A 26,219-nucleotide genomic window follows, 5' to 3' on the forward strand; every position below is an offset into this window, starting at 1 on the left:
TTTGTCAGTGGATAAGGTTAGGGTATAAGGTGGAAAAGTAGGGGTTGTTGTTAGGGTAAGAAAATCTATGGAACGGTGCCAGAATTGACCTATGACAACATATGTGTGTGTGTCTGTGTGTGTGTGTGTGTGTGCCCTTGTGACGCTCCTCAAGCTCTACCGTTTGTTGTTGCTGAGCCAGAGGGCCTTCGGCTGGGCCGGTCCCAGGGGAGTCTTTACACCACATTCCTTTTCCATTATTCCAGGCGTCTCTTTACGAGCAGCACCATCCCCAGATTCGGCCGACCTTTTCCTCTCGCCCCTGACGTCCCTGATGCTTTCATCCGGATCATTATTTCTTTGGTTATTAGCTGCTTCTGCTGCTGAGGGGAAGGATGGGGATGTGTCAGAGAGCAGGAGCAGGGAGGGCCGGGAGCAAGAAGGGATTACTACAAAGGCTGCCTGAGTGTGGGCATACATGAGTGTGTGTGTGTTTTTCTATAAGTGAATTTTAAACTAGAGCTTGACAAATTTCTAAGCCTCCAAGGGTTATATAAGGTCACCTAAAACAGTTATCCAAGTTTGTGTCTATAATGTTGCCTCGTGCATTTCAAGCAGGTCCTCGAAACTGTAATATAGAGCTGACAGAGTGGGAGATAGTTCCCAAACATCTGCTACAAAGAACAGGTGTCCCAGGATCTCCAGTTCCACGTGGATCACTGATGACCCAGCAGGGAAACACCATCAGGGCCTTTTATCACTGTCCCTCCTCCTCCTCCTCCTCCTCCTCCTCCTCCTCCTCCTCCTCTGCACACTCCCTCTCATTCTGTCTCTTGGACTCTACTCGTCGCTTCCTCTCCCCTCCTAAATGTTCTGTTGCTCTTCTTCTTCCCCCCGGTGGAGCCATCCTTCTGTGGGTCTCAGTGAGCTGAGATGGGAGGAATGCTCGCTGTAAGTATGCAAAGACTTTTCGAGGTCTCCGATGGGAGGGGAGTGTAGCACTGGGCGTGGGAGGGTCTTAGCGGCTGACTGACAAGTACAGGTGAAAGTGGATTGGGTCAACCGTGTGTCAGTGAGGACCCACACACACGATCACACACACCCACCCGCAAACACACACACACACACACTCCCACACAGACACACACATACACACACACAGGCTCCAGCCAGGCGGTGCCTCTATGGGTCAGAGGTCAGAGGTCGTCTACAGCTATGTAAAAGCTACAAGGGAAAGTAACAGCTCTTTGACCTATGTTAAATGCTCATGTCAAATATCTGCCTACAGTTTTCTCTATTTTGCATTTCCTTTTATCATCAGTGTCAGGATGACTAAGGAATCAGATTACACTTACCAATTTAACTTGAGGCCCCCTTAAAGTTCAATTAGTTTTATCTAGATTATTGTAATTCTAAAAAGGAAGGACTCCATGTTCATGCCAAAGTAAACTTGAGTTCATTGTTCATCACGCTTGTAGAATAATTATAATTAGCATTTAAACATGCTATAAAAGTGAATGAGCTGTGGCCCAGTCTACACTGTATGAGCTGTTAGTTTTCCCTTGTTCAGAGGAAACACATTCCTTTGTTGCACCTTTGACCTTGGAGAGAGGGAAGAGATCCTGCAGAAATAAATGAATAAATAAACAAGGAAAAAGTCCAGGCTTCTCCTCAGAGGATCCATTTGCTATCTTCCCTTCTGTCTCTTTAATGAAAGGTTTATTGAGGTTTTGGGATACTTCTTATTATAATCAATTAATGTCCAAATTTAGAGAACATGTCACAATCTCCTTTACACCCTTGGAAAGCTGCAAGTTTCTGTTTATCTTTATTTAACAGTGTTTTATTTGTAACCTGTTCCTTAGCCACCATGATGACTCTCCATTAAGGAACAGAAGTGCTGACTCTTTGGCTTGTACTTCACTTCCTGTGTCACCTCCCTGTGATGGCATGTGCACCCTGACTTCCTGCCAGGCAGGATGCAGGGCTGGGGCTGGCAGCTTGGTGTGGCTGTTAATTCATTGGCCTTGGCTTGACACTGGATATGAAGTCTTTTGTAAGACAGACATTTTGACACAATCACGTTATAAGAAAATCATAGAGGTGACTAATATTGGTAACATTTATTTACATATAAAAAATGTTGTAGTGGCTGTATTAACACTTGTGAACATAAATATACTTAAATGCTTCCAGCATCACCACAGGCCTAGCAAACCCATTCCACACAGGCAGGTAGTGACTAAAGAATAAATTACATGATTATACTCTGGTGTTGAGCTGAGGTCTCACCACTGGTTTGTTGGTAAGGTCAACAGTGTTTGCAGCTGAGACCCCCCAGTCATGTGTAGACCATGTGGTGAAGGACTGTGAATGTGAGTCAAATTAACTATAAATATATATCAATCAGTTTAATGTATTTCGGTGTAATGCAAGGCTTACATGAGCACATAGGAAACATCCCTCTGTGTCCTGTTTCAAAGCATATTTAGGGTTTAGATATATGTGCTTCCATGATATAATAGCAAGCTTATTGTGGTATTTACCTAAGTGTTAGGTCTGCATCAACATTAAAATAATGTATGATTTTTAGAAAATTACTTGGATTTGTTCTACATAATAAATAGCATCAACAAGCAGAGAACCAGACAAATAAATAAAAGGAGGATAAAGGTAAACAGAAGACAGATGAAGGGCGCTGAGTGACTTAAAAAAAACAAAGAAGTCAGCAGAGCTATCAATCAAACCTGGTTTCTACAAGTCCACTAAATCCTAGGGGAGAGGTCTAATCAGGCAAAATGAGAGAAAACATCTGTGTGAGGTGTACTGAAAAAAAATGTAAAGACTAAAAAGTGACAGAAACAGACGGTCTGGGAGAATTTACAGTCTGAAGAGGGGAGGGGCTAGTGGGCGTATTATTGGGATGAACTGTGTTTAACAGGTGAGTGAAGTGAGCCCCAAAGCTCCTAATGTATCAGAGCTCAGAGGGTCACAGGAAAGAAAGAGCGCTGTGCATTGACACAATGTCAGTTATGCCTCTGCTTTCCTATCGAGACCCAGGGGTGTCACAGTAATAGTAATAACCCTTTCATTAACCAAATAGAATGGCACTCAGCAGAGTGAAAACCTCTCCCAAAGCCAAACACTCCACTTAAACTCAATCTACCTGCACCAAATAGATTTAGTTAAAAATTAAACAAAAGACCTGTCTCTATTAAAGAAAGTGTAAAAAGATTCTGAATCCGCACAAAAATTTGATGAACAGAATACCTATCAGCTTGGGGTTGGTCTATGTTCTGATTCAGATTGGTTGCAGTCCAACTCTCACTCTATTGTGGTCCTCAATATTTCCCTGTGCTGTTAAAAAGTCAGACAAAGTCTGGACAACAAGCAGTGTGTAGTCTCCTTGCGGTCTCAGAGGTGTGGACCTCAGTCTGTATGTGTTATGTGTCCAGTTCTGAGGAGCTCTCTCTCAAGTGGAGTCCTTGGATGAAACTGTAAAATAATCCCTCCCCTGTGGCCCTGAGAGCACAGACACACACAGGACTTGGTAACTAATGCACACAAACAGACGTACTATTCTTACACTTGTGTACAAACAGACATTCTGAGAGTCCAGTGGCTGTGAGTCTGGACATCAGGGCCAATTGATACCTGCTGTATCTGCAACAGACAGGAAGTATTTATGAGAAACATGCAAAAAGTATAAGCATTTTTATACAGTTGCCATCGAACATTGTGTGAATGTGTGTGTGTATGTCTGTGTTTATATGTGCACTCAAGCATGCAGGGTTGTGTGTTTGAAAGTTTTATGCATGTCGGAAATTTTACAAAAACATTATCATACGAGGATTGTCCCATGACCTTTAGTGGAAGGTGCTGTTGCATACCCATTCCCCCACTACACGCACACACACACACACACACACACGCACACACACACACAGAGAGCGGTGCAGTGTCTTTGCCCTCCCTGTGCCCTTGTCATCACCTCCTCCTAACAGAGCTCCTGGAGGCCCTACACTAACAAGAGGTTTTTATTCAAATCACTCTCCCACTGCATTCCCTTTCTCCCCTTGCAACCCCTGTCTTAACATACACACATATACACAGACACACACACACATCCCCCCTCCCTCTGTCCCTTCCACTGTGCTCAGCCTGAAGGGTCTGTCATGGCAGAGCAGGAACTGTAAAAACGTGCGAGGAGCAATATGGCAGATATTTGAAGTCAGACTCAGAATATGCACTCACAGATGAATACACACATGCAGGTCCCTTAGGCAGTTTGGGAGAGTTTGAACTGAACTCTAATAAAATCAATATTTTGATACAGTTTTTGATTCACAGAGCATGAGAGATATGACATGTACATTTTATCTGTTCTTCCAGTGTTGTAGAAAATACCTCAAAACAAATAACTTAATATTGATATATTTCATTTGTATTCTCTTAAAGGTGCTATATGTAATTTAATTGCTAATATAGTCAAAATTAGTATTACCAGTTGTTTACTTACTTATTTTTTTGAGTTCAGCATCAACCCTCCTTACCTTGCAATAGATTTAGGAAAACAACACCAGAGTTGGTGCTGATGTGTTTTCAGATGAAATAGTTTTAGCAGATTCATCTCTTCAACCGTCAGATTTGACCTAAGTCCCAAATTGAAGACCAACACACCAGGAAAATGAGAACAAATTATGGAAATAAAGATGATGGGGTATATAGCTTTCCATCATATATCCGTCTCTTATTTTCTCCCTTCTTTTGCTCTCTGTTTGCTTTATTTTTTCTTCTTCTGCTCATCTGTGAGTTGCCTGCATGAGCCTCAGTCTGACTGACTGCATGGGGGGATTTCCCAGATGATGCACTACCCAGATCTGACACTACAAGGCAGTGTTGTAAATCTATGCTGACAACATATCATTAGTGTTTCACTGTGTGTGAGATAGTGAGACATACGGTTATGCATCATGAATAAAATAATTTGTAGGTTAATGAATGGAAGAAGCAGATGAAGTTCTTTCAGTTAATACACACTAATGTTGAATTACACTGTCTGTTAACACATAGAGAGGCTGCGGAGAATCATGAATAATATGTTGGTGAATAGCTGAGGAGCAAGGGGCACAGTGATGATGAAGATGATAAAGGATGAAGGAGAAGGTGTAGAAAGTGGTAGTCCTGCACTCTCTGACATCAGTGAGTAACTGCACAGTGACTGAGGCCAGGGCCAGTGCACAGTGGAACGGACAGACATAACTGTTTACCTGTGTTATTGTAGAATAACGTGTCTGAGGTTTGATTTCTCCACTTGCTGTCTCAGAGAAAGACAGACGGACGAATGGAAGGACAGATGGACAGACACAACAAATTATCTGTAAATAAATTTACAGATAATTAGGCCAATGTTTATGGGATCGACAGACAGACGGAACACACAAATTAATGAAGTCTTATCCAAATCAAAGTTATCAAGTTTGCGGATGTAACTTGCTTATTTCATTTGAAAAAACTTAATTAATATCTGTGCTACCAATTTAAGTATTTTGTTGTTCCAACAATTTTATTTTTTTGTTCCATTAGGTGACAGCATCCTATTGTGGGGAAGCCTCTTCTCTGCAGCAGCAGCCCCTGGAAAGGTCACAGCACAGAACTTTCTCTGCAGTTTGCATGGCAGCTCAGACTTTGTCAATTTTTTATAAAGGGGAAGTTTCACAGGATTGACATCAGAACCACGAATGCTCCAAAACCCAATTGAAGAAGGCATCTAAGAGATGGCCTAATTATCTGTTATTTCAAACGGGAAATAATGCTCAGTTGTCTGAGGCCTAATTACATGGGATCAAGACAATCTCAAGACACATACACACACACACACAGACACACACAAACACACACACACACAATCACACACACACAGGGATCACTTGCAACCTCTCTGCTTCGTGCATACTTTGGAGAAAACAGTTTCACCATCTCATTCTCAGATAATGGCATTTTAATAGAGTGTCTGAGTTTTGGATGCAGATGATGCCCACATGCTGGGAGTTTTTCTTATTTGAATATACGCCCCAGTGCACGTTAAACGGTGGATATCCTCTGCGTGTGTGTGTGTGTTTGTGTGTGTGTGTGCTCAGTGCGTTGACGCTCGGGCAGCTACTGTACAGGAGTGCGCTCTCTCTCCCCATCTCGGAGGAACTAGTACCGGGGGGCTGTGGCAGGAGGTTTCCTTCGGGGTGCCGAGGCGCGTCCCACGGACTGGATCGGGGATGGCGCTGTGCACAGTGTGAGGAAGCGCGAGCAGCCAAAGTTTGCAGAGCGCAGGCAGGAAAGTTCGCTGCAGAGGCGACCCGGGCTCGTCTGACATCTCTCCCATGGATTTCCAGTGCAAACATGCGGACTACACGCTTCAGATAACGCGGATTTACGCGCTGTTTTGCGGGTGTTTCCAGAGACTTTCTGCCCGTCCCGCACAGTTTGCTGCCGTCACTGCGCGCTGCTGTTTCAATGGACCGCTCGTCTCTCTTATCATCCAGTGAGTAACTTTGATCGTCTGGTTTCCTGACCTGTGGATGAGTGTGAGCATGGCTTCAAGGACGCTGTGCCATGTAGCCTAGTCGTGGATGTTTAAAAACAATGAACTCCCCCCGTGACCAGGACCTGGCACCCTTATCTCGGAAACACCGTCTCATGGCTGCAGCTATGCCCGGTGAGGACGACCCATTGCCCGGCAACATTTCCAGGAGTGATCGGAACGGATTCGGGGGACTTGTTTATTGTTTTGTATGTGGAAGCGGAGTCACGCCGGGGAAGGAGTTGAGGCTGCAAGTGGCATATCAGAAAGAGAGGCTTCCCTTTTTCCCGTTTCTGCAGAACCAGGAGGCAGCGCCGGGTGCGTGTGAAGTGAGCCCGGATGGACACGCGCTGGTGTGCGCCGTGTGCCACTGTTTCCTGAAGGAGCAGTGGAACTCCTTCGAGCGGAGCAGGACGCCCCTCGAGAAGCGCATGTACTGGCTGAAGCGACCGTACCAGTGCGACTCCCGGCGGGTCCCGCAGGAGTGGAACCTCTCCTACGACCTGGAGAGGAGGATCGGACAGGGCTACGACGGGGGCGCGGACTCGGATTTCTCGGACTTCTCTGAAAACGAGAACATGTCAGACCAGGAGATGGACGCGGTGGACCGAGCCAGCGTGGGCAAGTGCCCGAGGGCATCTGGCAAGTCGCCGAGAGACAGTGGCAGGAAAAACAATGTCATCAGTGTTAAAAACAGCCCGGACTCTCAGCGGGCGATCCGCTACCCGGTGGGTGTGTGCGGGGCGCAGAGGTCGCCCAAAGTGGAAAGTGTTGTCCCGGCGAGGCGCGGCGCTAAAATGATGAATAATGTCTGTCAGGCATCAGAATCTGTGGCAAAGACCCAGGAGAGATTCCCTCTGCGGGGCTACGAGGGCCCCCTGTCCGACACACCTGTGCAGGACAACGGGGTCATCATGCGCAACAGGCGGTGGCTGGAGGAGCCGCGTCAGATCCAGCGTGGTGCCGACAGCAGCTGCGCTCCGGCCAGACATCTGCTGTACCGGGGAGCCGGCGAGCATCACACCACCGCTACTGTCACCACGAAGGCTGCGCCCGGGGAGAACAACTCTGACAACTCCGATGAAAACGAGATTAACATAACGAGCGATGATGACAGGGACATGTATGGCAGCAGAGCAGGCCCATCGATTCAGCTGAGACCTGCCAGAGACCTTTCAGCGAGGAAGAGCGCCCAGGAGCGCGCAGCTAAGGAGTCCAGGCCAGAGGAGTGTGTGTGTTACGTCTGTGGCACTGAGCTCAAACACGATGACTGCTTTAAAGTCAGTGTTCAGAAGCAGGAGAGAGCACAGGGCGAGCCCTTCTTTCCCTTCCTGTGGCTGCACTCCCCTCCACGTGGTGCGGTGCCCATCAGTTTGGCAGGTACAACCCTGGTATGTGGAAGCTGCCACACCTCCCTCATGCAGCAGTGGCAGAGCTTCCAGCTGGCAGATGTGCCTGTGCTCCAGCGCCTCTATGTAGTCCCCCTCAACCAGACCACCAGTGCTGTCCGTCCCCCCCAGCTAACTCCCCAGGAGGGAAAGCCCCAAGAGCCTATGCAGTGCATACCTAAACCCAAGGCTCCCCATGAGGCCTGTTACCTCTGTGGTCAGGAGGGTGGGGGAGACATGAGAGTTGCCTATGCACAGGCTGGTGTGGGCAAATCCCGTGGTGTGATGCATTTTCCCTTCATCAATATGTTGCCTTGCCCACCTAACGCCCAGGGCCTGATTCACAGCCGCGTGCATTGCTGCACCCAGTGCCATCTAATCCTGGAGGAGATCTGGGGAGCATATCGACTCAGCCTCAGCGAGGAGCTAATCACTTCTGTCAGCTCCTTCCTGGTCAGGTACCACACTGCCATGGCCATTGAGGGGTGTGAACCGGCCCATTCCCAGAGAGGGTTGGCTTCTCGCTCCGGCAGCTCCATGTCGGTGTGTTATCTGTGTGGAGCTGAGCTGTTTGCAGGTGGAGAGTACCAGCTTCATGTCAACCCACCTGGGCGCTGCGGGGAGAGGGAGCCTTTCTTCCCCTTTCTCACCGTCCACCCGCCGGCTCCCCGTGCCAAGCCAGCCGACGCTACAGGCCTTGTGTCGGCTTGTAATCTCTGCTATCATGACCTGCGTGCCCAGTGGGCCCTGCATGAGAACAGGGGCCAGGGACCCTCCACCCCTTCTACCTCTAGCTTACCCAGTGGCAACCCCCAGCTGCCCAGTTCCCCGTGGGCCCGACAGTACAACTGTGAGGCGTTTGTTTGTTTCTTCTGCAGGCAGGAGCAGCGCAGGCAGGGTAGGCTATGTGCCGTTACTATGGCCAGGTTACCTGTGTTCCTGTATGCCCCTCGCAGCACACGCACACTCCTGGTGGATGATGGAAAGAGGCTTGTGATTGGCGCATGTGTGGAATGTAAGGCCATGGTACAGGCGGGACAGAGGATGCAGCAGGACAGGGATAGACATGGACATGGATCATCAGACGAGGAGAGGAGGGAACCGGAATCGGCCTCGCCACGATCGAGACACAAGGTAAGACCAGAGCACACAGCCTGTAGACACGGCAGCACAGCCATATTCTTTGGTTTTTCATAACGCTTTTACATTTATATCGATGAATTCTCTGGCCTTGATTAATTGACAGTCATATGCCATCTATTAATTCCCCCTGCATTCCCACAGGGCAGTGCAGACTGTGTTTGCCCCGATACGACCTCTGAGTCACACAGCAGAGGGATGATTTTGATGTCTTTGGGGGGGTGGCAGCTTGGATGAACAATGATGAGACAAACATTTTCATCAAAACGTACTTCTATAAACACCGGAGGAAAAATAGGGGGATCTGAAGGCCAAGGCCGGCCTTGTGTTTGCTCTGTGCATGTGTGTGTGTGAGTGTGTTTATTTTAACCAGCATGACTGAGTGTGTCTCGGCCGGCACTGTAGTTTGTTTTAGTTTGAGCATGTTGAAGATCTTTAGGAGTATTTCCAGGGAAGTTAGTGAGTCTCTTCCATATTTCCTCCGCTAATGACAAAACACAGATGCATAAACAACAGATGATTATATCAATCCTCCCCACATATGCAAGGACAATCACTAGGAATCATTTAAATAGCCTATAGGAATTTAAACTGACTGTCCAAAGTTTTTGTGTCTCTGTGTTAAGCAATTATCTTCATGTTATATCCATATCGAATCAGTCGGATAGCTTAGTACAGTGGAAATCAAAGAAAGTAAATCAACCTGGTGCAGTTGTCAGTTTCGCAGTTTTTTAAATTTCTTTATAATTGATTTAATTTGTTTGACAGACAGTTCAGATACTGTACTTCAGTGATATGCAGACTGGCAATAACCTTCTGAAATATAAAGTCTAACGCCAACATTCATGGATATGTTGTCACGTCTGTCAGAATCATTTTTAGCCCAAATCACACCTTTCTATTGAATCGTCAAGTGACACCAGAGCAGCAGACAACTGAAGATGAGGTGTAAAAGAACATAAAACAAGGTCACACCTGCAGAAGCTGCAGTGCTACTGCTGAAGAAGTTACTGTTATTTAAAAGGTTCCATGTTGATAAAACTTGACTTCAGTTGACTTAATATCATTGTTTATCAATTATATACTTAAATATTGTGGCTGAAGGATTCATGTTTTTAACGAAGTTGATTAATGACTTTGACATAACTTGAACTATTACCAACACTTGCACAAAATCCCTTCCCTGCTGGTAAAATTTTGACAGAACTACTCTGCTTTCTTTCACTGTAGATGACCAATAGCAGAAGGATGCATGTTGGAGGTGTCGGTTTATGTGCAGGACTATAGTGCAAAGCCAACATGGATGGTGAAGTGCTAATGAAGGGCTGAGGAGCATGTAGACAGCCACTTGGCTCTGTGGGCAGCTCTGAGCAGCTCCTTCCTGCAACAGTGACTGTCCGGGCACGCAGGACATGTGAAGCACATCTGCGGATGTCATTGACACCCAGCATCCTCAATGTGTTGCGAACTCTCACCGGAGCTGTCTGGGGCTGTCCACTTCATTTTCTAGCCGTCCCTCACAGAAGTGCTTTTGGAGTACCGCTGTCACTCGTACTGTTATGAACTCCACACGTAAGACTTCATTATTTGTCTGAGCAATAGCATTGGAGCTATTCCAAGTTGAGCACATAGCAATCATACGTGAGGTGCTACTCCTCACATAGAGGATAATTATGGAACCAGCTCCGCAGCAAGGGTGGAATGAGAGCGGTTGTCGGGGCAGGCAGGGTTTCAGGTGATCGCTTTGGACCGCGGGGCTGTTGCAGGTGGCACAGGCAGTTTTGGCCTAAGGGAGCGAGTGACCTCATGGAGGAGAAAGTGCCAGTGTGCATTTTTGTGGGGAAGGGGAGCGAGAGAGCGAGCCTGCGTGGGAACAGGTGCTCCGTCCTCTAGTGTCATGTTATATGGTTGAGAGCGTCTGTCATCGCTGGGGTTTGGGCTGTCAGGAGGGAGTGCCCATCTGGTTCCCCTCAGCGCTTCATGTGCCTGCTGGAGGGGACTATACAAGGACTAACAAAGATTAACACATGCTCACGTACAGTATTTCTATTCTATTCTATTCTATTCTTGTCTAGTCTAGTCTAGTTTTCCGCTTTCCCTCACACAGAAAGTGCAGAGCAAGCAGAGTTCCAGTAGTGAATTCATATTCAATTTCGGGAATTCCGAGACGTTGTTGATGATAAATCTTTAATTAAGGCCAAAAGAGTTTGTAATTTCTGTAATTACGTTGCTCAATTTGGTGTAAACATGATTAGTAATGTATGAGTGCATATCCTTTGGAGTGTGAACACGCTGCACGATGCTGCGCTGCCTTTTTTCCCAAGCTTGGTGAGATATGAAATAGTACATGAAATGAGATCTGCCACAGGACACTCTAGTAGCTGTTAAATGTTAGACACACACACACACCCAGACACACACACACACACACCCTGATCGGTGGTTCTCGTGTTCTCTGTTCTGCTGTCGTGTGTTTAATTAGTATGTTGGACGTGACCTTTGACAGGTGTGTAAGTACCACCAGCCGGCGTCTGGGGAGGGGTGGCCGGTCAGCAGATCCTTCACTTGCACTCTCGGGAAAACAGATGTTTACTGATTTGTCCCCCATCCTTATATTGAAATCATGTTAGGAAAGATGATCTCTCCATGGACTGCTTCATGTGAATGTAGGCATTTATATCCCCGGGTATTTTCTTTCACCTTCTTGACCATAGCGATATTCTTTAACAAGAATAATTCATGGATCTTGATGAAAACAAATCAAAAATGGTCAGGGGAAGGATATTTATGAGTGTGAGCAATCTGGTGCAGATCCACATAAAAATCCAGATCTAGGGAATTTAAACGTGGTCTCATAGGGGACTGTTTGGCCTAGGTGGAGATATGTACTCCGAGTGCCATTTTAATTTGCTGTAGTGGTTTATTTGTTGTTTTTATTCCATCCCTCAACTGCACATTGTGAGCTCACCTTCTCTAACAGAAAGTCTCTTGTGCCTGTTCAAATCAGACACAAATTGCACAAAGCCTAAAATGCATAACCAAATTTACCACATATATCACTTTTTAAAAGCATAATAAAAAAAGTGATGAAGTATTGAGGAAATACTCAAACGCTTAGTCCCTGAGTAAACACACGATGAACGCTGTTTAAACTGATTATATCAACACTGCATAACTTTGTTGTTGAAGGGATTGAAATGAGAGTTTGTACAAATACATAAAGGTGTATAACTGCAATCGTTAGTCAAACCCTACAACAATAAAGACTACGTACATGTATGTGCAGAACACACAAACACACTAAGCCTCTCTAGCCCATACAAACTCCTACGAAGACAAAAGTGTGTAGACTGTGTGTATGTGTATCCGCGCATGGAGGTGAATCTATGTATGGTGGTCTGCTGAGTGACGCTTTTGAGTGGATAATTATTGTTGGCCTGATGGGAGCTGTATGGATGTGTGTAGGTTTTGGTGAAAAGTAATTGACAGTGTTTTCAGTTCAGCCCATATGCTGGGAAGGAGGTATTTGCTGTCACAGGAAAAACATTGAGGCGTCTTGACAGCGTCGCCAAGGAAGATTTATGGCGGAGTGAAAGGAGTGAGGGCAAAATTACACATCCAATCGTGATGCAAAGTTGAAAAACAGAGACAAAGAAATGATCCTGAGTGAATTATTGGAAAGAGAAGAAGGAGCGAAGAGAAGAGTGGGAGGCTGGGAGAAGGTGAGGGGGTTAATGGGATTTAAATTGCAGCCAGAGCAAAACAGAACGTCTCATTCTCATCAATTCATCATACAGGAGAGCCTTTTTACCCAGAAAAGGGGATTCTTTTAAAAATGCGTTAATTTGAGGCATGTGAGGTGGCGTGCTCATACCATATGGTGGGAGCCGTCTGTGTGTGTGCATGTGCGTATGAGTGTGTTAAGTCAAAGCCACTCATATTGCGTGTTTCCTGCAAAGTTCCCGCAGCTGTGGTCCTCTCCTTCTCTTGGTAGTGAGGTCGGACGGACAGCCTTGCGTTTCACGGGGAATCCTCTGGTATCTGAGGGGCTTACTTTCAAAGCGGCTGACGGTGGGTTTTGATTTAGCACTCGCTGCTTTAATCACCCTCTTCCCACTAGCATCCCTCTGTGCTCCATCCTCGCCCATATCAGAGTGGAGCGATCAGATCCGGTGTGGAGGAGACGAGATGGAGGTGATCAAGTGTTTCTTTCTTTGTTTCCCCTTTCATGTCTCAGCCCTGTAGCCAATTACCTATGGGCTGTACAAACTTCCCTCAAACTACTTTGAAGGACACAAAAGACCCTGACTTGTCCCTTTGTCTGCTGCTGTATCTCTGGCCTTCTGTTGGCATACAGTGCAGACAGAATGCTCACTGCCAATCAGGAGAGAGTTGTTTAGCTCTTTTACACCAAATCTAGCAGGTATGTGTAGGTTTTCCAATCAAGGTTAACCTGCTCAGATTTGAGAGAATGGTTGTGGGGGTTTTTGACCCTTGGAAAAGGCGCTATAGAGAAATAAATGCTGATGAGTAAATTTGAACGAGATTTAATTGATTGTGAACAGAGGTATAGATTTTAGCGCACAGACTCTATCAGAAAGTAGAGCCCCTTTGAAACAGCTCAAGATTAGTGCTGATGGAAAGGAAATGAGCGGAGCTGGAAAACTGTGCGGAAGACTTAGAAGACAGTCTCTCTGACCGAACTTTCACTTAGCTCCATCTGCCATAGATGCATCGAGAGAACTCAATATAGAACTCCCAGGGAGCATCTGTATATTCCAATGAAAGTTGCTCACACAGTCTAGATGCCAAGAAGGTCCTGTCCCTCCCTGCTTGTGTGTTGTGCTGCCTGCTGCACATCAGTCTCCGTTTCGGTGAACCTGAAAGTCCATCAGACATCACAGCGAAGTAATCTAGCACATATAAAAAGAGCTGGTTTAAACTCTGGAATAGTTTTAAATATTACAAATATTACCGTCATGGTCTAAAAACACTGAGTTTAATTTTTTCAATTTGATGTGTCCTGTCATCAGATACATTTATTTTAGTTATGATAGTAGTCTGAAAGGAAATAAAGGACCTTTTTATTTGCTAGAGTTCGGTGGTTCACCACTGGGACAAATTGGCAGGGTTGACTGTGCCAGATCCAGCTCTTGGGTATAGTATAAGTACTGGACCTTAGTTTAAGATGTTGATGATTTATTTGAGTGAAATTTTCTCCCAAACATATAAACCACAGAGCTCTCTCACTTCCTGCTTTATTTTGTATGTCTCCTTCATGGAACTGCTTAGCCTATTGACTTTACATTAGGACAGACTTGGAGACAGGCTGAGTGGAAGCTGCATATCCAGATCTTTTGATATATGATGGTTTGATTTGAGTTCATGTCTTACATAGTAATGCAATGGCCACAGACGCCAGATTTGTTCTTTTATTTCCACAAGAATATATGTATTTGTGCTTATCGGGATGTAAACTGCATCAGAACAACTTACCAACCTTATTTCTGATTGCATTTTTCAAAATCACGTTTAGTTTTTCTTTTCAGTCTGCATTTTTATGTAGTTTACCCTCAGTGCAGGAATTCCAGACACAGACAGTCAGGGAGCAGTGGGTTGGCGGAGCTTGGAAACATTGGCAGTCAGGTGAGAATTTGTTGCGTGAGTTACAATGTAATTGGGAACCTTTCAGGAGATCACACCAGCATTAGAGGTTAGAGGTCCCCATGCAGTTAATTTGTCATTCCTGCGAATAGTGCTGACCAAAAAGGCCTAGGTCCTCCCCTCTTGATTGACTTCATCGGTTGGCAGACCAAATGGTTTAACAAATGCCAAAGAGGATCGTAACTGGCTCTTTCATTTTAAGATTCCCTGGCAGGCGATTGACAAGAGGAAGCAGTGCTGTGCCAAAGAGGGAAGGAGAGAGTTATTGAATCAAACGGCATCAGACGTTCCCTCACATCCTGCATTGGTACAGAGAGGACTGTCAAGTCAGGGCAAAGAGTGACCATGTTGTAGGTCACTTGAATAGTGCTACACGGTTGCATTGAGGTTGTTCTGTGAGTACAGGGCGTTAATGTCATTGGAGGAAAGAAGTTTCAGTGTTGGGCCCTGTCCAAAAGCAGAGTGCCAAGCTGGTTTGTTGCTGCAGAGCCTGGAAGCATGCTAACCGGTTGACCCCAAAGAGACGAGCAGTGACGAGCAGAAAGGAGGATATTGATATGGGCTCAGCGCTCAGGTCTTCAGTCAGCAGAGGTGATATGTCTTATTGGAGAGAAGTGTCATTTACGTGTCTGTTTAGATGTTTGATCCAAAAAATTATCTCTGGCATTTAGTAGGCTCCCCTTCCGCCCTTGGGATGTATTCTGCACATTGCAAAAAAGTTGAATCAGGTCGAATGAGGGGGCTGCATTTGTTTTTCAGGCAGAGCTAAAGTTGGTCTGAATGTGGCCTTGATCGCAGTGTCACAAGTTTATCTGTGTTGTTTGTGCTGTTTACCAGAAGTTCAAACCCCTTCACATCCGAGGCCCACCCACACAGGTCTCAGCATTGTGTAGATGTGAACATTTATGTGCTTGATCTCTGGAATGCTCTGTAGGACAATGTATGATCCACATTATTATGGTGAAATTGGTGACCTCGGACACCTCCAGGCACTTCTTGCCGACATCAAATCAGCCAAAGTCAGAATGAGCCTTTACCTCACTTTGATTAAATTTTTTTATTTTCCCACGCTGAACTCTGCATCCCATGGGTATACCTTGACCCTAGTATTACTTTATAAGGGGAAATGATCCATAAGGGTGCCTGTAAAACTATGCCAGGGAGTCATTCTGGCTGACTGGTTTTCTGCTCTCAGTTTTGATATTGCAAACATTTAGAAGTTTGTGTGTTCTGTAGGTTTGTGGGAGAAAAACAGAAGAGGAAGACAATGGACGATGTGAAAAGGGGACAAGTCCCTCTAACCAACAAGAAACCCTAGACCATGGCTTGAAATGTGTTTGTGGGTGCCAGTGTGGCATCAAGGTATGTGTTTGCAATGAGCCAGTAAATTATGGATGAACTTTCAAGCCAGGCTCCTGTGAGAACTGAGTCAGTATGTGTGCTGTTTGTTCCAAAGGGCTTTTCTTTCTTTATTCTACTCTATCTTGATATTATTTAGCAGAAAGTCTTCACATCTTCCGTCGCAAACTAAAAAAACAGCTCTGCCCTGAATAAAAACATTTTTTTTTACAAAAAAAGTAGCGATTAAGAAGCACTTATATATCACTTATCTATAGCTCTTTGTATTTTTGCTTTCATGAAGAAAATTGTACTTTCCTGATTCTTGTTGTTCTGGGTTTGTACCCTCATAGTTGAATGCACTTATTGTAAGTTGCTTTGGATACAAGCATCAGCTAAATGTAATGTAATATTTAGCATTGCAATCTTTCACTGACAGGTTTCTTGATCTTTTTTATATAAATGTCCCCCCCCCCCAATTCCCACTTGTCCCTGCATTTTACATAATAGAAAATAAGAGGGTATAACAGACTCATGTACAATTTATAAAATGGACTGACATTCTTTGAACCGTACACCATGTACAACTGATCCAGTTCTGAGCAGGATTAGAGCAAATCTGAATGCTAGCAGGTGCTATATGACAAAGCCTTTGAAAAACAAAGAAAGCTCTTACTGTGTTTTTCAGTAAAGACCTGAGGCCAGTCCGTATGGATAAATATCCTGAGGTTTGTCATAGACATTTCCAATACTGTACATCTGCTTTGGAGCAAATTCTGCTGTGTTGTTGCACTGGAGGCTGGCATACCATGGCAAGACGCCAATGTGGAGGAATGATGCTGTCATGCTGTATTGCCCCGGAGTCTGGGATTTACAGTAGTAAACTTGGACTGACTGAGGTAATTATAGATTAAACTATAACTATAGCTTACCCCTCTCTGTCAGTTGCCCTTTGGCTATAACCCACATCCACCCACAGCCACATATAAATGCATACACTCACACTTACATACACACATACCAAGTGTAACCTTGATCGTCATCAACATGCAGAACAGCTGCAAGCTTGTGCCTATGTTTCGGGGGTGCATGTGTGTGTGTGTGTGTCTGTCTCTGCCAGGTGGTTGGGAGCACTAGCAGGTGTTTGCTCCTTTGCTGGCAAATGCAGCTGGATTGTACCACAGCTGTGTATGTATATATATATATATATATATATATATGTGTGTGTGTGTGTGGTTCTGCACCTTGACACAGTTGAGGTGCGTGGTGGCACAGTAGCTAATATTTGAGCTATTTCCTTACCAGTAATTTTACTTGCAACCTATGCTCTCAGCTGCCGAAATTGAAATTGAGCGCTACTCATTAGATTTATTCTCTTAAGTGTTGAATGTGATTCTTTGTTCTTTAACTCATCCCCTCCATTTCCCACCCTGTTCTGCTTTGCTTCTGCAACCCTGGCCTGCCCTCCTGTTTGCCCTCTGATACCTCTGCTAGGGTCAAGAGAGGGAAGAGTCTCTCTCAACCTCCAGACAGGACAACTTGAGGTGTCAGCCGGAGCCAAAATAGCCGCCTGTAGTGGACTAAATATACTTCAAACCATTTTGCACAACACTCTACCCGCAGACTAGCAGCCGGACTCTCTCTTTCGCTGTCGGCCAACCAGAGCAGAGATAATAATTTACGTTACCGGTGAACTTCAGGGAGCTTATTTCGGCTGAAGAAGACATCCCCTCCTCGGTGTCACTGCCTCCTCCCAAGTCCTGGCCCTGACCCTCCCCTCTTCACTCCCGCCCCCACATATGCCACCCAGCCACCTGGTCTCTCACATACTCAGCTTGTCCTGCCAGCTCCAGGACAGCTGCTAAGAAGGAGACAGCGAGTAAGCTGGGGTCTGATACCTCAGGAAGAATGCATTAGCATATTGCGCATGTCGTATAATGTGGTCTCCGCACTGTGTGCTGAAAGTAGATCTCGAGGTCGGCTTGACCACACAATGATGGAGTTAGTTGCTGTCATTTATTGTGTACAAGAATTATTGGGTATTGCTTGTTTTAAAAGCCGGCTGCAGTTGTCTGGAAACTTTGTGTAAATGGAATAAGAGGATGATGTTTGTCCCATGGTGCAGCCTAAAGCTAGTTTTACACTTTAAGAATCAACAAGTATGCGAGGGGCTGCTGGGGTCATAGAGATCTACATTTCTTCATCAGAGGAATAATGCACAGCTCTGTGTGGACGTCCGTGTACCCTTCAATTTGTTGTGTTGGTTCAAACCATATAATGTGCATAAAGATGGATGATAGAACTCCACATCCTCCCATGATACAATAATGAGTAAGTCTCAGCTGTCAATCATGTTTCCACCGCTTTTATACAAGTAGCTTTGAATAACAAATTACAACCAAACTTGCTAGAAAAAGTAACACTTAGCTAAAATGAAAGAAATCATTTGAAAGAAAAATGCATTTGATTTGTATTTTTTAGTTTGGCCCATGTCCTTTCCACTCTCATGGAGGAGGCGGGGTTTATGACCTAAACTGCAGCCAGCCACTAGGTGGCATTGACTAGAATAGAACAGTTTAGCTTTATGGTCATTGCACAGCTATAATTGAAACAATTCAATTGAGTGCAACACCCAGATATTGCATAGTATATTTTAAAGCACATTTTTTTTTAGAACGTGTGGCGGTGTCCATCTTCCTGTTCAGTCAATGGTGCACACTCATCTGTGCTGGTAGGGCATCGTCTGTGTTACGAAGGCACCAACTGCGCATGATCCTCTGTAAGCAGACTCCAAGCAGACTAGAAAGTCGTATAATAAGAACAACTACACGTCTATGGTGTCTGCAGCTGTCCACAGCTGTCGATGTGCAAAGTATAATTGAGGTCTGGGTTGTGAACCAGTTGCCGTAGCTTGGAAATAATCCAGAGAGGCTAGCAAACAAAGAAAGGTTAAGACCTAAACGTTGGCCAGGTGGTCGAGACGACAATAGAGATGCTCTCATGGGTCAAGCCATCAGATAACACGCACACTCAAACCCGTAAACATATGCATGAGCAACACACAAACACACAAATATAGTCATGAGTTAGTGGGACTTAGTGAATAGTTTCCATGGGTGAATGTTTCCCACACTGACAGACCATCCGATGAGTCAGAAATAAACCGTCACAGTTTTTCCATCTGTGTGACAGATAGATACCACAGATACTTCCCAGAGGCCAGTCATTATTTATTTGTTGCTCTCTGCCTGTTCTCCCTTTCAACTATGCCATTCGCACTGTTGAAACTTTTATTAATTCAGATTTCATGTGGCTGTTTACCACTGCTGATTATGCCTACGACTTTAGTGAAAGCATGCCTAAACTAATCCGAGGACGTGAGGCCAGCAGTGTGCTAACAGACGGCTGGCCAGCCTGGTCAGTGGCATTTACCACCAGGTCACAGTTAATGTGCGTATCCCAGCCTCAAGGCCTCAGTGGTGCAGTGCCACCGAGCAGATTTGTCATGAATCATCTTGGAACCCCTTAGTGTACAGCTGCACAGTTACTGACGGCACGTGACAACAACAAAGTGTTATATCAAGATTTGCTGTCAAGTTTATGGCGACAGGATATGTCTTAACCAGACCCAGAGTATCACATGTAAGGACCTTTTGCCGTGGATGTTATGAGGAGCACAATGAGATGTTAAATTCCAGTGTCTATCCCTCCGATTATATAATACTTAAAATGTTATTGAAGTCCACAGAGGCCGAGGGGTTCTAGATGTTTTATGTTCCCCTCTCCAGCGGGGGGCTGTAAAAATAGGATTTGGCTCGAGCCAGGTGACAGAGGTCTTCTCCTCTCTCGCCTCTTTCTCTTTCTTCCCCCAGCTCCGTCATCTGTCCATCTCTCTCCCTCTCTCCCTTCATCACCTCAGTCCTCCTTTTTTCTTTCTCCGGCCCCTAACCCCCGCTCCCCCCCTTTCTCCCCCTTTTTCGTCTCTCTTCTCCCCCCCCCCCCCCGACCCCTCCTCTTCATCTCTCCCTGTGGTATTAGCGGGGCCACATGTTGCTGGCCTCTCCTGGTGGTGTGAGCCCCCATGGCAGACCCTGGCTCCAGGCTGACGCGTAGTTCGGTGTGTGTGCTTGTGAGTGTGTTTGTGTGTGTGTGTGTGTGTGTGTGTGTGTGTGGATGAGAGGGAGACTGTAATGTATGTCTGTGTGTGTGTGTGTGTCTGTGTGTGAGGCCGCTAACGCAGTAACCTGATAGTGGTGCGGCTGAGCTGTACAGAGCGGAGCAGTGCTGTGATTTATCCCGCAGGCTCAGCAGATGGCTGCAACAGGAGTTTGTTTAAGTTTGCTTCAGAGCCGGGCAAGCAGCCAGGAGCATAGAAAGGGCCTGCCAGAAAAATGTTCACTGACTCTGGATGCCTAACCACACTACTCCCCCTCTCCTCTCCCTTCTGCTTTCCCCTAACCCCTCACAGCCCCCTCGGTGCAACACACTCACATACACACACACGCACGCACACACGCAGAAACACACATGCTCACATGCTCTCGCAGACTTTCTGTCGCTACTCTCCTTTTACCCCTCTCTAATTTCTCTCTTTCCTCCCATCTGCTTCACACACATGCTTGCACACAAACACACACACACACACACACACACACACACACACACACACACACTACTTTGTGCATGCTTCTCTGTTCTGCTGTTAACATCCTTGAGGCAGACGTGATCTCACACCTCAGGAGGGGGCATTAAAGACTGTCCATTCTGATGGGGGGTGTCCTGAACACAACCATATGACCAACGCTTTGCAGCCTCTCAAACCGGAAAAAGCATAAACACTAACAGAAGCAGAAGTTTGCAATGTGTCCACATAGCAGATGATTTATGAACTAGAGCCCAGTTGGGTTTTGATGTCCATGCCTTACCTTCCCCTCTCTTGCTCTGACTCAATCTCTTGGTCTGTGCTCGTGAAGGTGATGAAAAGTCCCGTCACATGACCTAAGGTCACCCAGGTGATAGCGCATGACCCCCCTCCCCACACTCCAGCCTTTGTTTTTTTCTGCCTTATCTCTCTTCCCGGGCTGCTCCTCGTCTTTTCCATTTCTTTTCTGGAAGCACAGGGAGTTCAGCAACCAAATTTTCAAGGTTGTTATTTCGGAACCAGATGAGGCCGACATCAGAGTGAGTGGTTTTTGTGACTGATTGGTGAACAGAGGTTGGGAAACTTTTTTCCTTTTTACAGATATATATTCTGGTACTGAAGCTTGATTCACTGCTTGAACTTGGAATCAGCAATTTTACAAGCGTTTCAGAGTTTCCTTTTAGTTCTGTGCTGACCCAACCACAAAATCTAAAAATCTATCTTGTATAGTCATCTTCTCTGTACAACCAGAGTGTTAAGAATTGATAAATCATATGCATATATCTAATTCAAATGATGAATAATCCAACAAGTGTTTAGCTATTGCAAATTTGTAAACCCATAAAGTAATTTGTATTATATCAGTATTCTATTAATGATTTCAAAATTAGGTTCCCGATTTAAATCCCAGTTTAGCCGAAGTCTTTCAGTGAGGAGTTTGCATGTTCTCTATGGGTTTTCTCTGGGTTCTTTGCCTTCCTCCCACAGTTTAAAGACATGCCGATCGGGTTTAGGTGAAGGGAAGACTCTTAATTGACTGAAGGTTTGAATGTGAGTGTTGTTGTTTGTGTCTGTATGTTGTGGAGAATCCCATGTGGAGAATTAGTGCAATTTGCCGGTGACCTGTTCACGTGTACGCGCCTGTGGTGTTGTTCTTTCTTATTAGGCTGACATCTGTAAAATATGATTATTCAAGATCATTTGTGAGGCCTCGTGACAATATGCATATCTTTGTCAATTTCCAGACCTTGATATTTTATTCATTTCAATCTTTAGCTTTACTATCAAGTCGTGCAAAACTTTGGCCAGGGAGAAAAAAGGGTTTGCAAGTGTGCATATTTCAGTTCTTTGTGTTTATCTACAGCATTGTCATAGAATAAACGATTCTGCACGTGTGTTAGTATTAGTTCCACACACAAAAATGTGTTACCAATTTCCTCCATTTCTCATCTTAGTTGATAAAAATATTTTTCAGTAAATGTTTTGATATCTCTTTAATCTCCTCTGTGGAGAATCTCTGCTGTAGTTTCTCTGTTTCATTCTTTGTCCCCTGACCTCTGACGGCTCACTCAATGATACTGATAGTATTATTTTATAAGAGCGTGAAAAAGGTCACCACTGTGGACTTATGCTCCAAATCCATACATAAGCTCAGGAAGGAGGGGGCATCCCTGTGGGAGTAATGCACATATGTATGTACTGCATCTTTGTGTGACTAATTGTTGAGACGGTCGAGGCTTTTGTGTCTTGGCACAGATCCTCATTTCCTCCGAACATAAGTCATTCCTCCTGTCTGTTGTGCCTTTAGGTCAGAGACACACTTCAGTGTTATCAATGTTGTGTAAGCCTGTAGCAGTGCATTTGGAGTATATGTGACTTCCTGAAGGTGTCGCATTCACACAGAATATAAATCAGTTACTGGGTTATATCATGATAATACTGATATCTAAGAGTCCAGTCACTCCATAAAAGTACAGAAGTGTGTGTGTGAATGCAGGTTGCAGCTTTGTTGTTGTTTTCACTTAAACACCATCATCAGGAGCAGGTAAAGATGTCAGGAAACAATAATAGTGTTCAGCTGATTATTCAGAAGTTGATTCAGAAGTTTCAAGATGTCTGTATGAAACGCTTCTTCAAATTACAACCAAAATAGTGATCATTATTTATGGGAGTAAGTTACCTGCCGTTTACAGATTTGAATTGTCACGGTTTGTATTTTAATTCTTGACCAATATGGACTGGCAGCCAATTATTAGGGGATAAAACATTTCAACGACTTATTTATCGGTATATATTTCGCCTTTATATTTGAACATAAATGGCATTGGTTCTTAAGATGTCGTTATTATCACCATCTGACAAAGACATGTTATTGAAGCTTCAAAGAAGAAAACCCTAAGACATATAATAGAACTTTTATGTAAAATATTGAAATTTTTCAGATTTTCTTTTGCATCCCTTATTCTGTAAAAATTAAAAGTTTTCATAACAAGTATCAGCAAACACAGTGTATATACAGATGTCTTCATAGATTAACAAACCTTTATGGCCTTTGATCATGTTTTTAGACTGAATATACTTATAACAGCTAGTCTGACAGTTTGTTAAATTGACTAGAACAGCTGTTGTTTAAAGAGGCAAAAAACGATGGTATACCTTTTTTGTGCTGGTTTCTATAGTAACAAGAGCCAGCTCATCAATTCAAAGTGCTGCCACAATCAACAATTATTATTCCTGTGATGTTTGGGGACGCCCCCCCGCTATTGCACGCACCTCTTTTTGAAAAGCTCTTCAAAATCCAGACAAACCACACATCTAACAGATCGGACAAAAAGAGGAGAGGGGTGAAGAAGAGAGAATTTTGTATTAGGCCTTCATATCCGCCTGCAGCTCTGCTCCTTGATGCCCTCTGAGGAGAGGAAGTGAGGGGGTCACAGGTCAGGTAGCTTAGCGGCCCGCTAATGAATATTTATCTGTCAAGGTTCCGCTCAGTTGACACGAATGTGCTTTTGCCAGAATTATTACCTCAAGTGTGCTTGTGTCAACTCAATATGCTTTTCTATATACTGTAGAGTACGGCCATACATTAAATTTAATTAGTTTTCCATTTTAACTACTTAATCCTTTCATATCTTATCTGATTCACCAAACAATTTAAAAACATGAAGGTCTTAATGATGTTTCAAAGCCATTTGTTTGATTTGTTACAGCAAAGTTAAAACAATTAAACCTATGTAATCGACTATATCCAAATGCCTTTTTTCTTTTTTAAACCAAGTTATTTAACCATGATTACATGCAGTTATGAAATCATCAGATAGTAGATCCAATCAGATATTCATCAGCAGCACTAGCAGTGTTCTACCATGCATGTTTTAAATATTAAATATTCAAATATTTAAATGACCTTGTGCCATCCCTGAGCTCCAGTCCGATGAGACTTAAATCCAGGCCAGTGTTAATCACCGAGCACAGTGTGGACTGTGGATCTGTTATTCATAAGTTGAATTATCATTCCCCATGTTCTCACTGCCTCATGTAAATGATAATAAAATGTGTTTGGACCAGGCCAGATGGCCTTCTTTTTTCTCCTCAACCTGATGTTTGGCCTGAGGAGAGCAGTGAGCACAGCAGTTTCTCCACAGCAGAGCCCCAGACAGAGCGACGCGGGCCGAGCGGTGATCAGACGCTGTTTGACTTCCCCTCAATGCGGAACATGTTTCCCTAGTGTTGGACTGATAGCAGGCTTTTGGACGGGCTCCCACACTGCACAGCTCTCCAGGTGTCAGAGTTGTTCAGCGAGTATGGAGCTTGTGATTGTGTGAGAGAGACTGTGTGAGCTTTCCTGTTTTGTCGTGCACACATGCGAGAGAATATTCTGAGGGCTGGAGCATCTTGAGTGCAAGTGTCTGTCAGTGTTGATCAAAGCGGCCCTTCTCTGTTGTTTTTCTGTATTTGGCCGAGTAGGAGCGCGCTGAGTCTGAGCTGCTTTTATGGAGTGTTGCTGAGGCGGTCAGCGGCTTGCGCCCACGTGGCTGTGGTCCTGTTGGATCTCCATGATGGGCTGTTAAAACTGACTGACAGCTCTGCTTTACAGGCTGCTATACATCAACCTGCAGACCTGTTGCAACCGTGGGAACACAGACACGTTTGTGTTTGAGTATGTGCGCACATATATGTTGTGCAGTAGTGGGGGTCAGCGCGGAGCAGAAACAGGGCCTGTCGGTGGACGATAAGGCCTGCTGACCTTGTGACCTCCGGCTCGCTGCGACGAGGCCATCTCAGATTACAGCTGGCCAAATGTTCCCTGTCTGCTGGCATTAAAGCAGGCAGGTCTAACCTCTGTAACAGAAACCCCTCTCCAGCCCGGTGATGGATGATGCTCTTCTGTTCAACCTTATGTTCAACAAACACAGACAAATGGACAAACACTCCCTCATGGGGACGCAGTGCAGGCCAGGGAATCAGACGGTAACTCATGATATCATACTATCAGAATATTTTGCTCGTGATAACAATGGTATTACACATGTTCTGTCTCAGTTTAGGACAAAATATGTCCCAAATTGCCTATTTTTTTTTTTTATAAAATAAATATCAACTATCAATCATATTCTGTATTTACTCCATGTCTGCAGGAAAGTGGGAAACACCACCTAAATGTTGAAACGGACCACACTGGTGTGAAATGTCTTTACCTGTATTGAACTTTAATTCTTCTATAATCCCAAAAAACTGAATTGTTTTGGCCTAAATTTGGCCCACACTGTCAACCAAACATGCCGAAGCTAGCCCGATTTTTGTTTTGAGCCATTTGAGCCATATTCACCATTTACCACATGGGCCACTTTCGGCTCACATCCATTTTGACACACGAAGGCCAGGGATGCCTGATCATTGCCTGAAGTGGCCCACATCTGTCTGGGATGGAACCTACCTTTTAAGAACAGCAGGTAATGGTGAGCGCTTCAAACAACTTTGCGGTGGCTGTCGCCCATCTGGAGAAGCTGGTCTGTTTGCATTTGAAGTTTTGACTATATTATCCTTCAAAATATCTTTCAGCAAGAAACTGAATTCACAAATTGTTTCCAAGATGTAAATAAATAAATAAAAACCTCTTGAAATGTAACAATCATGCCCTTATTAACATAAAGTTCCAGAGAAATTGAAATCATCCAGATTTTTCTTCGTTTCTTTCAACTAATAACTCACTGACTGCTCATGTGTGTAAAACCGCAGTGTATGAATAGGAGGAATATGGGTGAGAGTGGAGTTCCTGTGTGTGTGGTATATCGCGTGGCTCGGCCCTAAGGTAAATATTTGAGCACTGCAGGCACCATTAGGAGAGGGTCTGTCTTTGATGGGCTGATTTTCGTGTGAAGCCGAGGATGACGTCAACTTTCCCTCAGAGGATCACGGAGAGACAGCCAGGAAGATGTGAGGGAGTGTGTGTGTGTGTGTGTGCGTGTAATACTCTGAGTGTATCTGCTGT

The 26,219-nt window shown here is 44.8% G+C and overlaps 1 protein-coding gene across 1 annotated transcript in view; it reads left to right on the forward strand.

The window, feature by feature from the left end:
- The first annotated feature begins 6,176 nt into the window (after nucleotides 1–6,176).
- The window catches only part of LOC133957511 (uncharacterized), a 53,379-nt gene continuing 33,336 nt past the window's right edge, over nucleotides 6,177–26,219 (forward strand). The window contains exon 1 of the mRNA XM_062392989.1: nucleotides 6,177–9,078. Within this exon, the coding sequence (XP_062248973.1) occupies nucleotides 6,619–9,078 (2,460 nt within the window). The 5' untranslated portion in view covers nucleotides 6,177–6,618. The remainder of the gene's footprint in view (nucleotides 9,079–26,219) is intronic.

This window comes from Platichthys flesus, chromosome 1, assembly GCF_949316205.1.
Source record: "Platichthys flesus chromosome 1, fPlaFle2.1, whole genome shotgun sequence".
Taxonomy (NCBI): Eukaryota; Metazoa; Chordata; class Actinopteri; order Pleuronectiformes; family Pleuronectidae; genus Platichthys; species Platichthys flesus.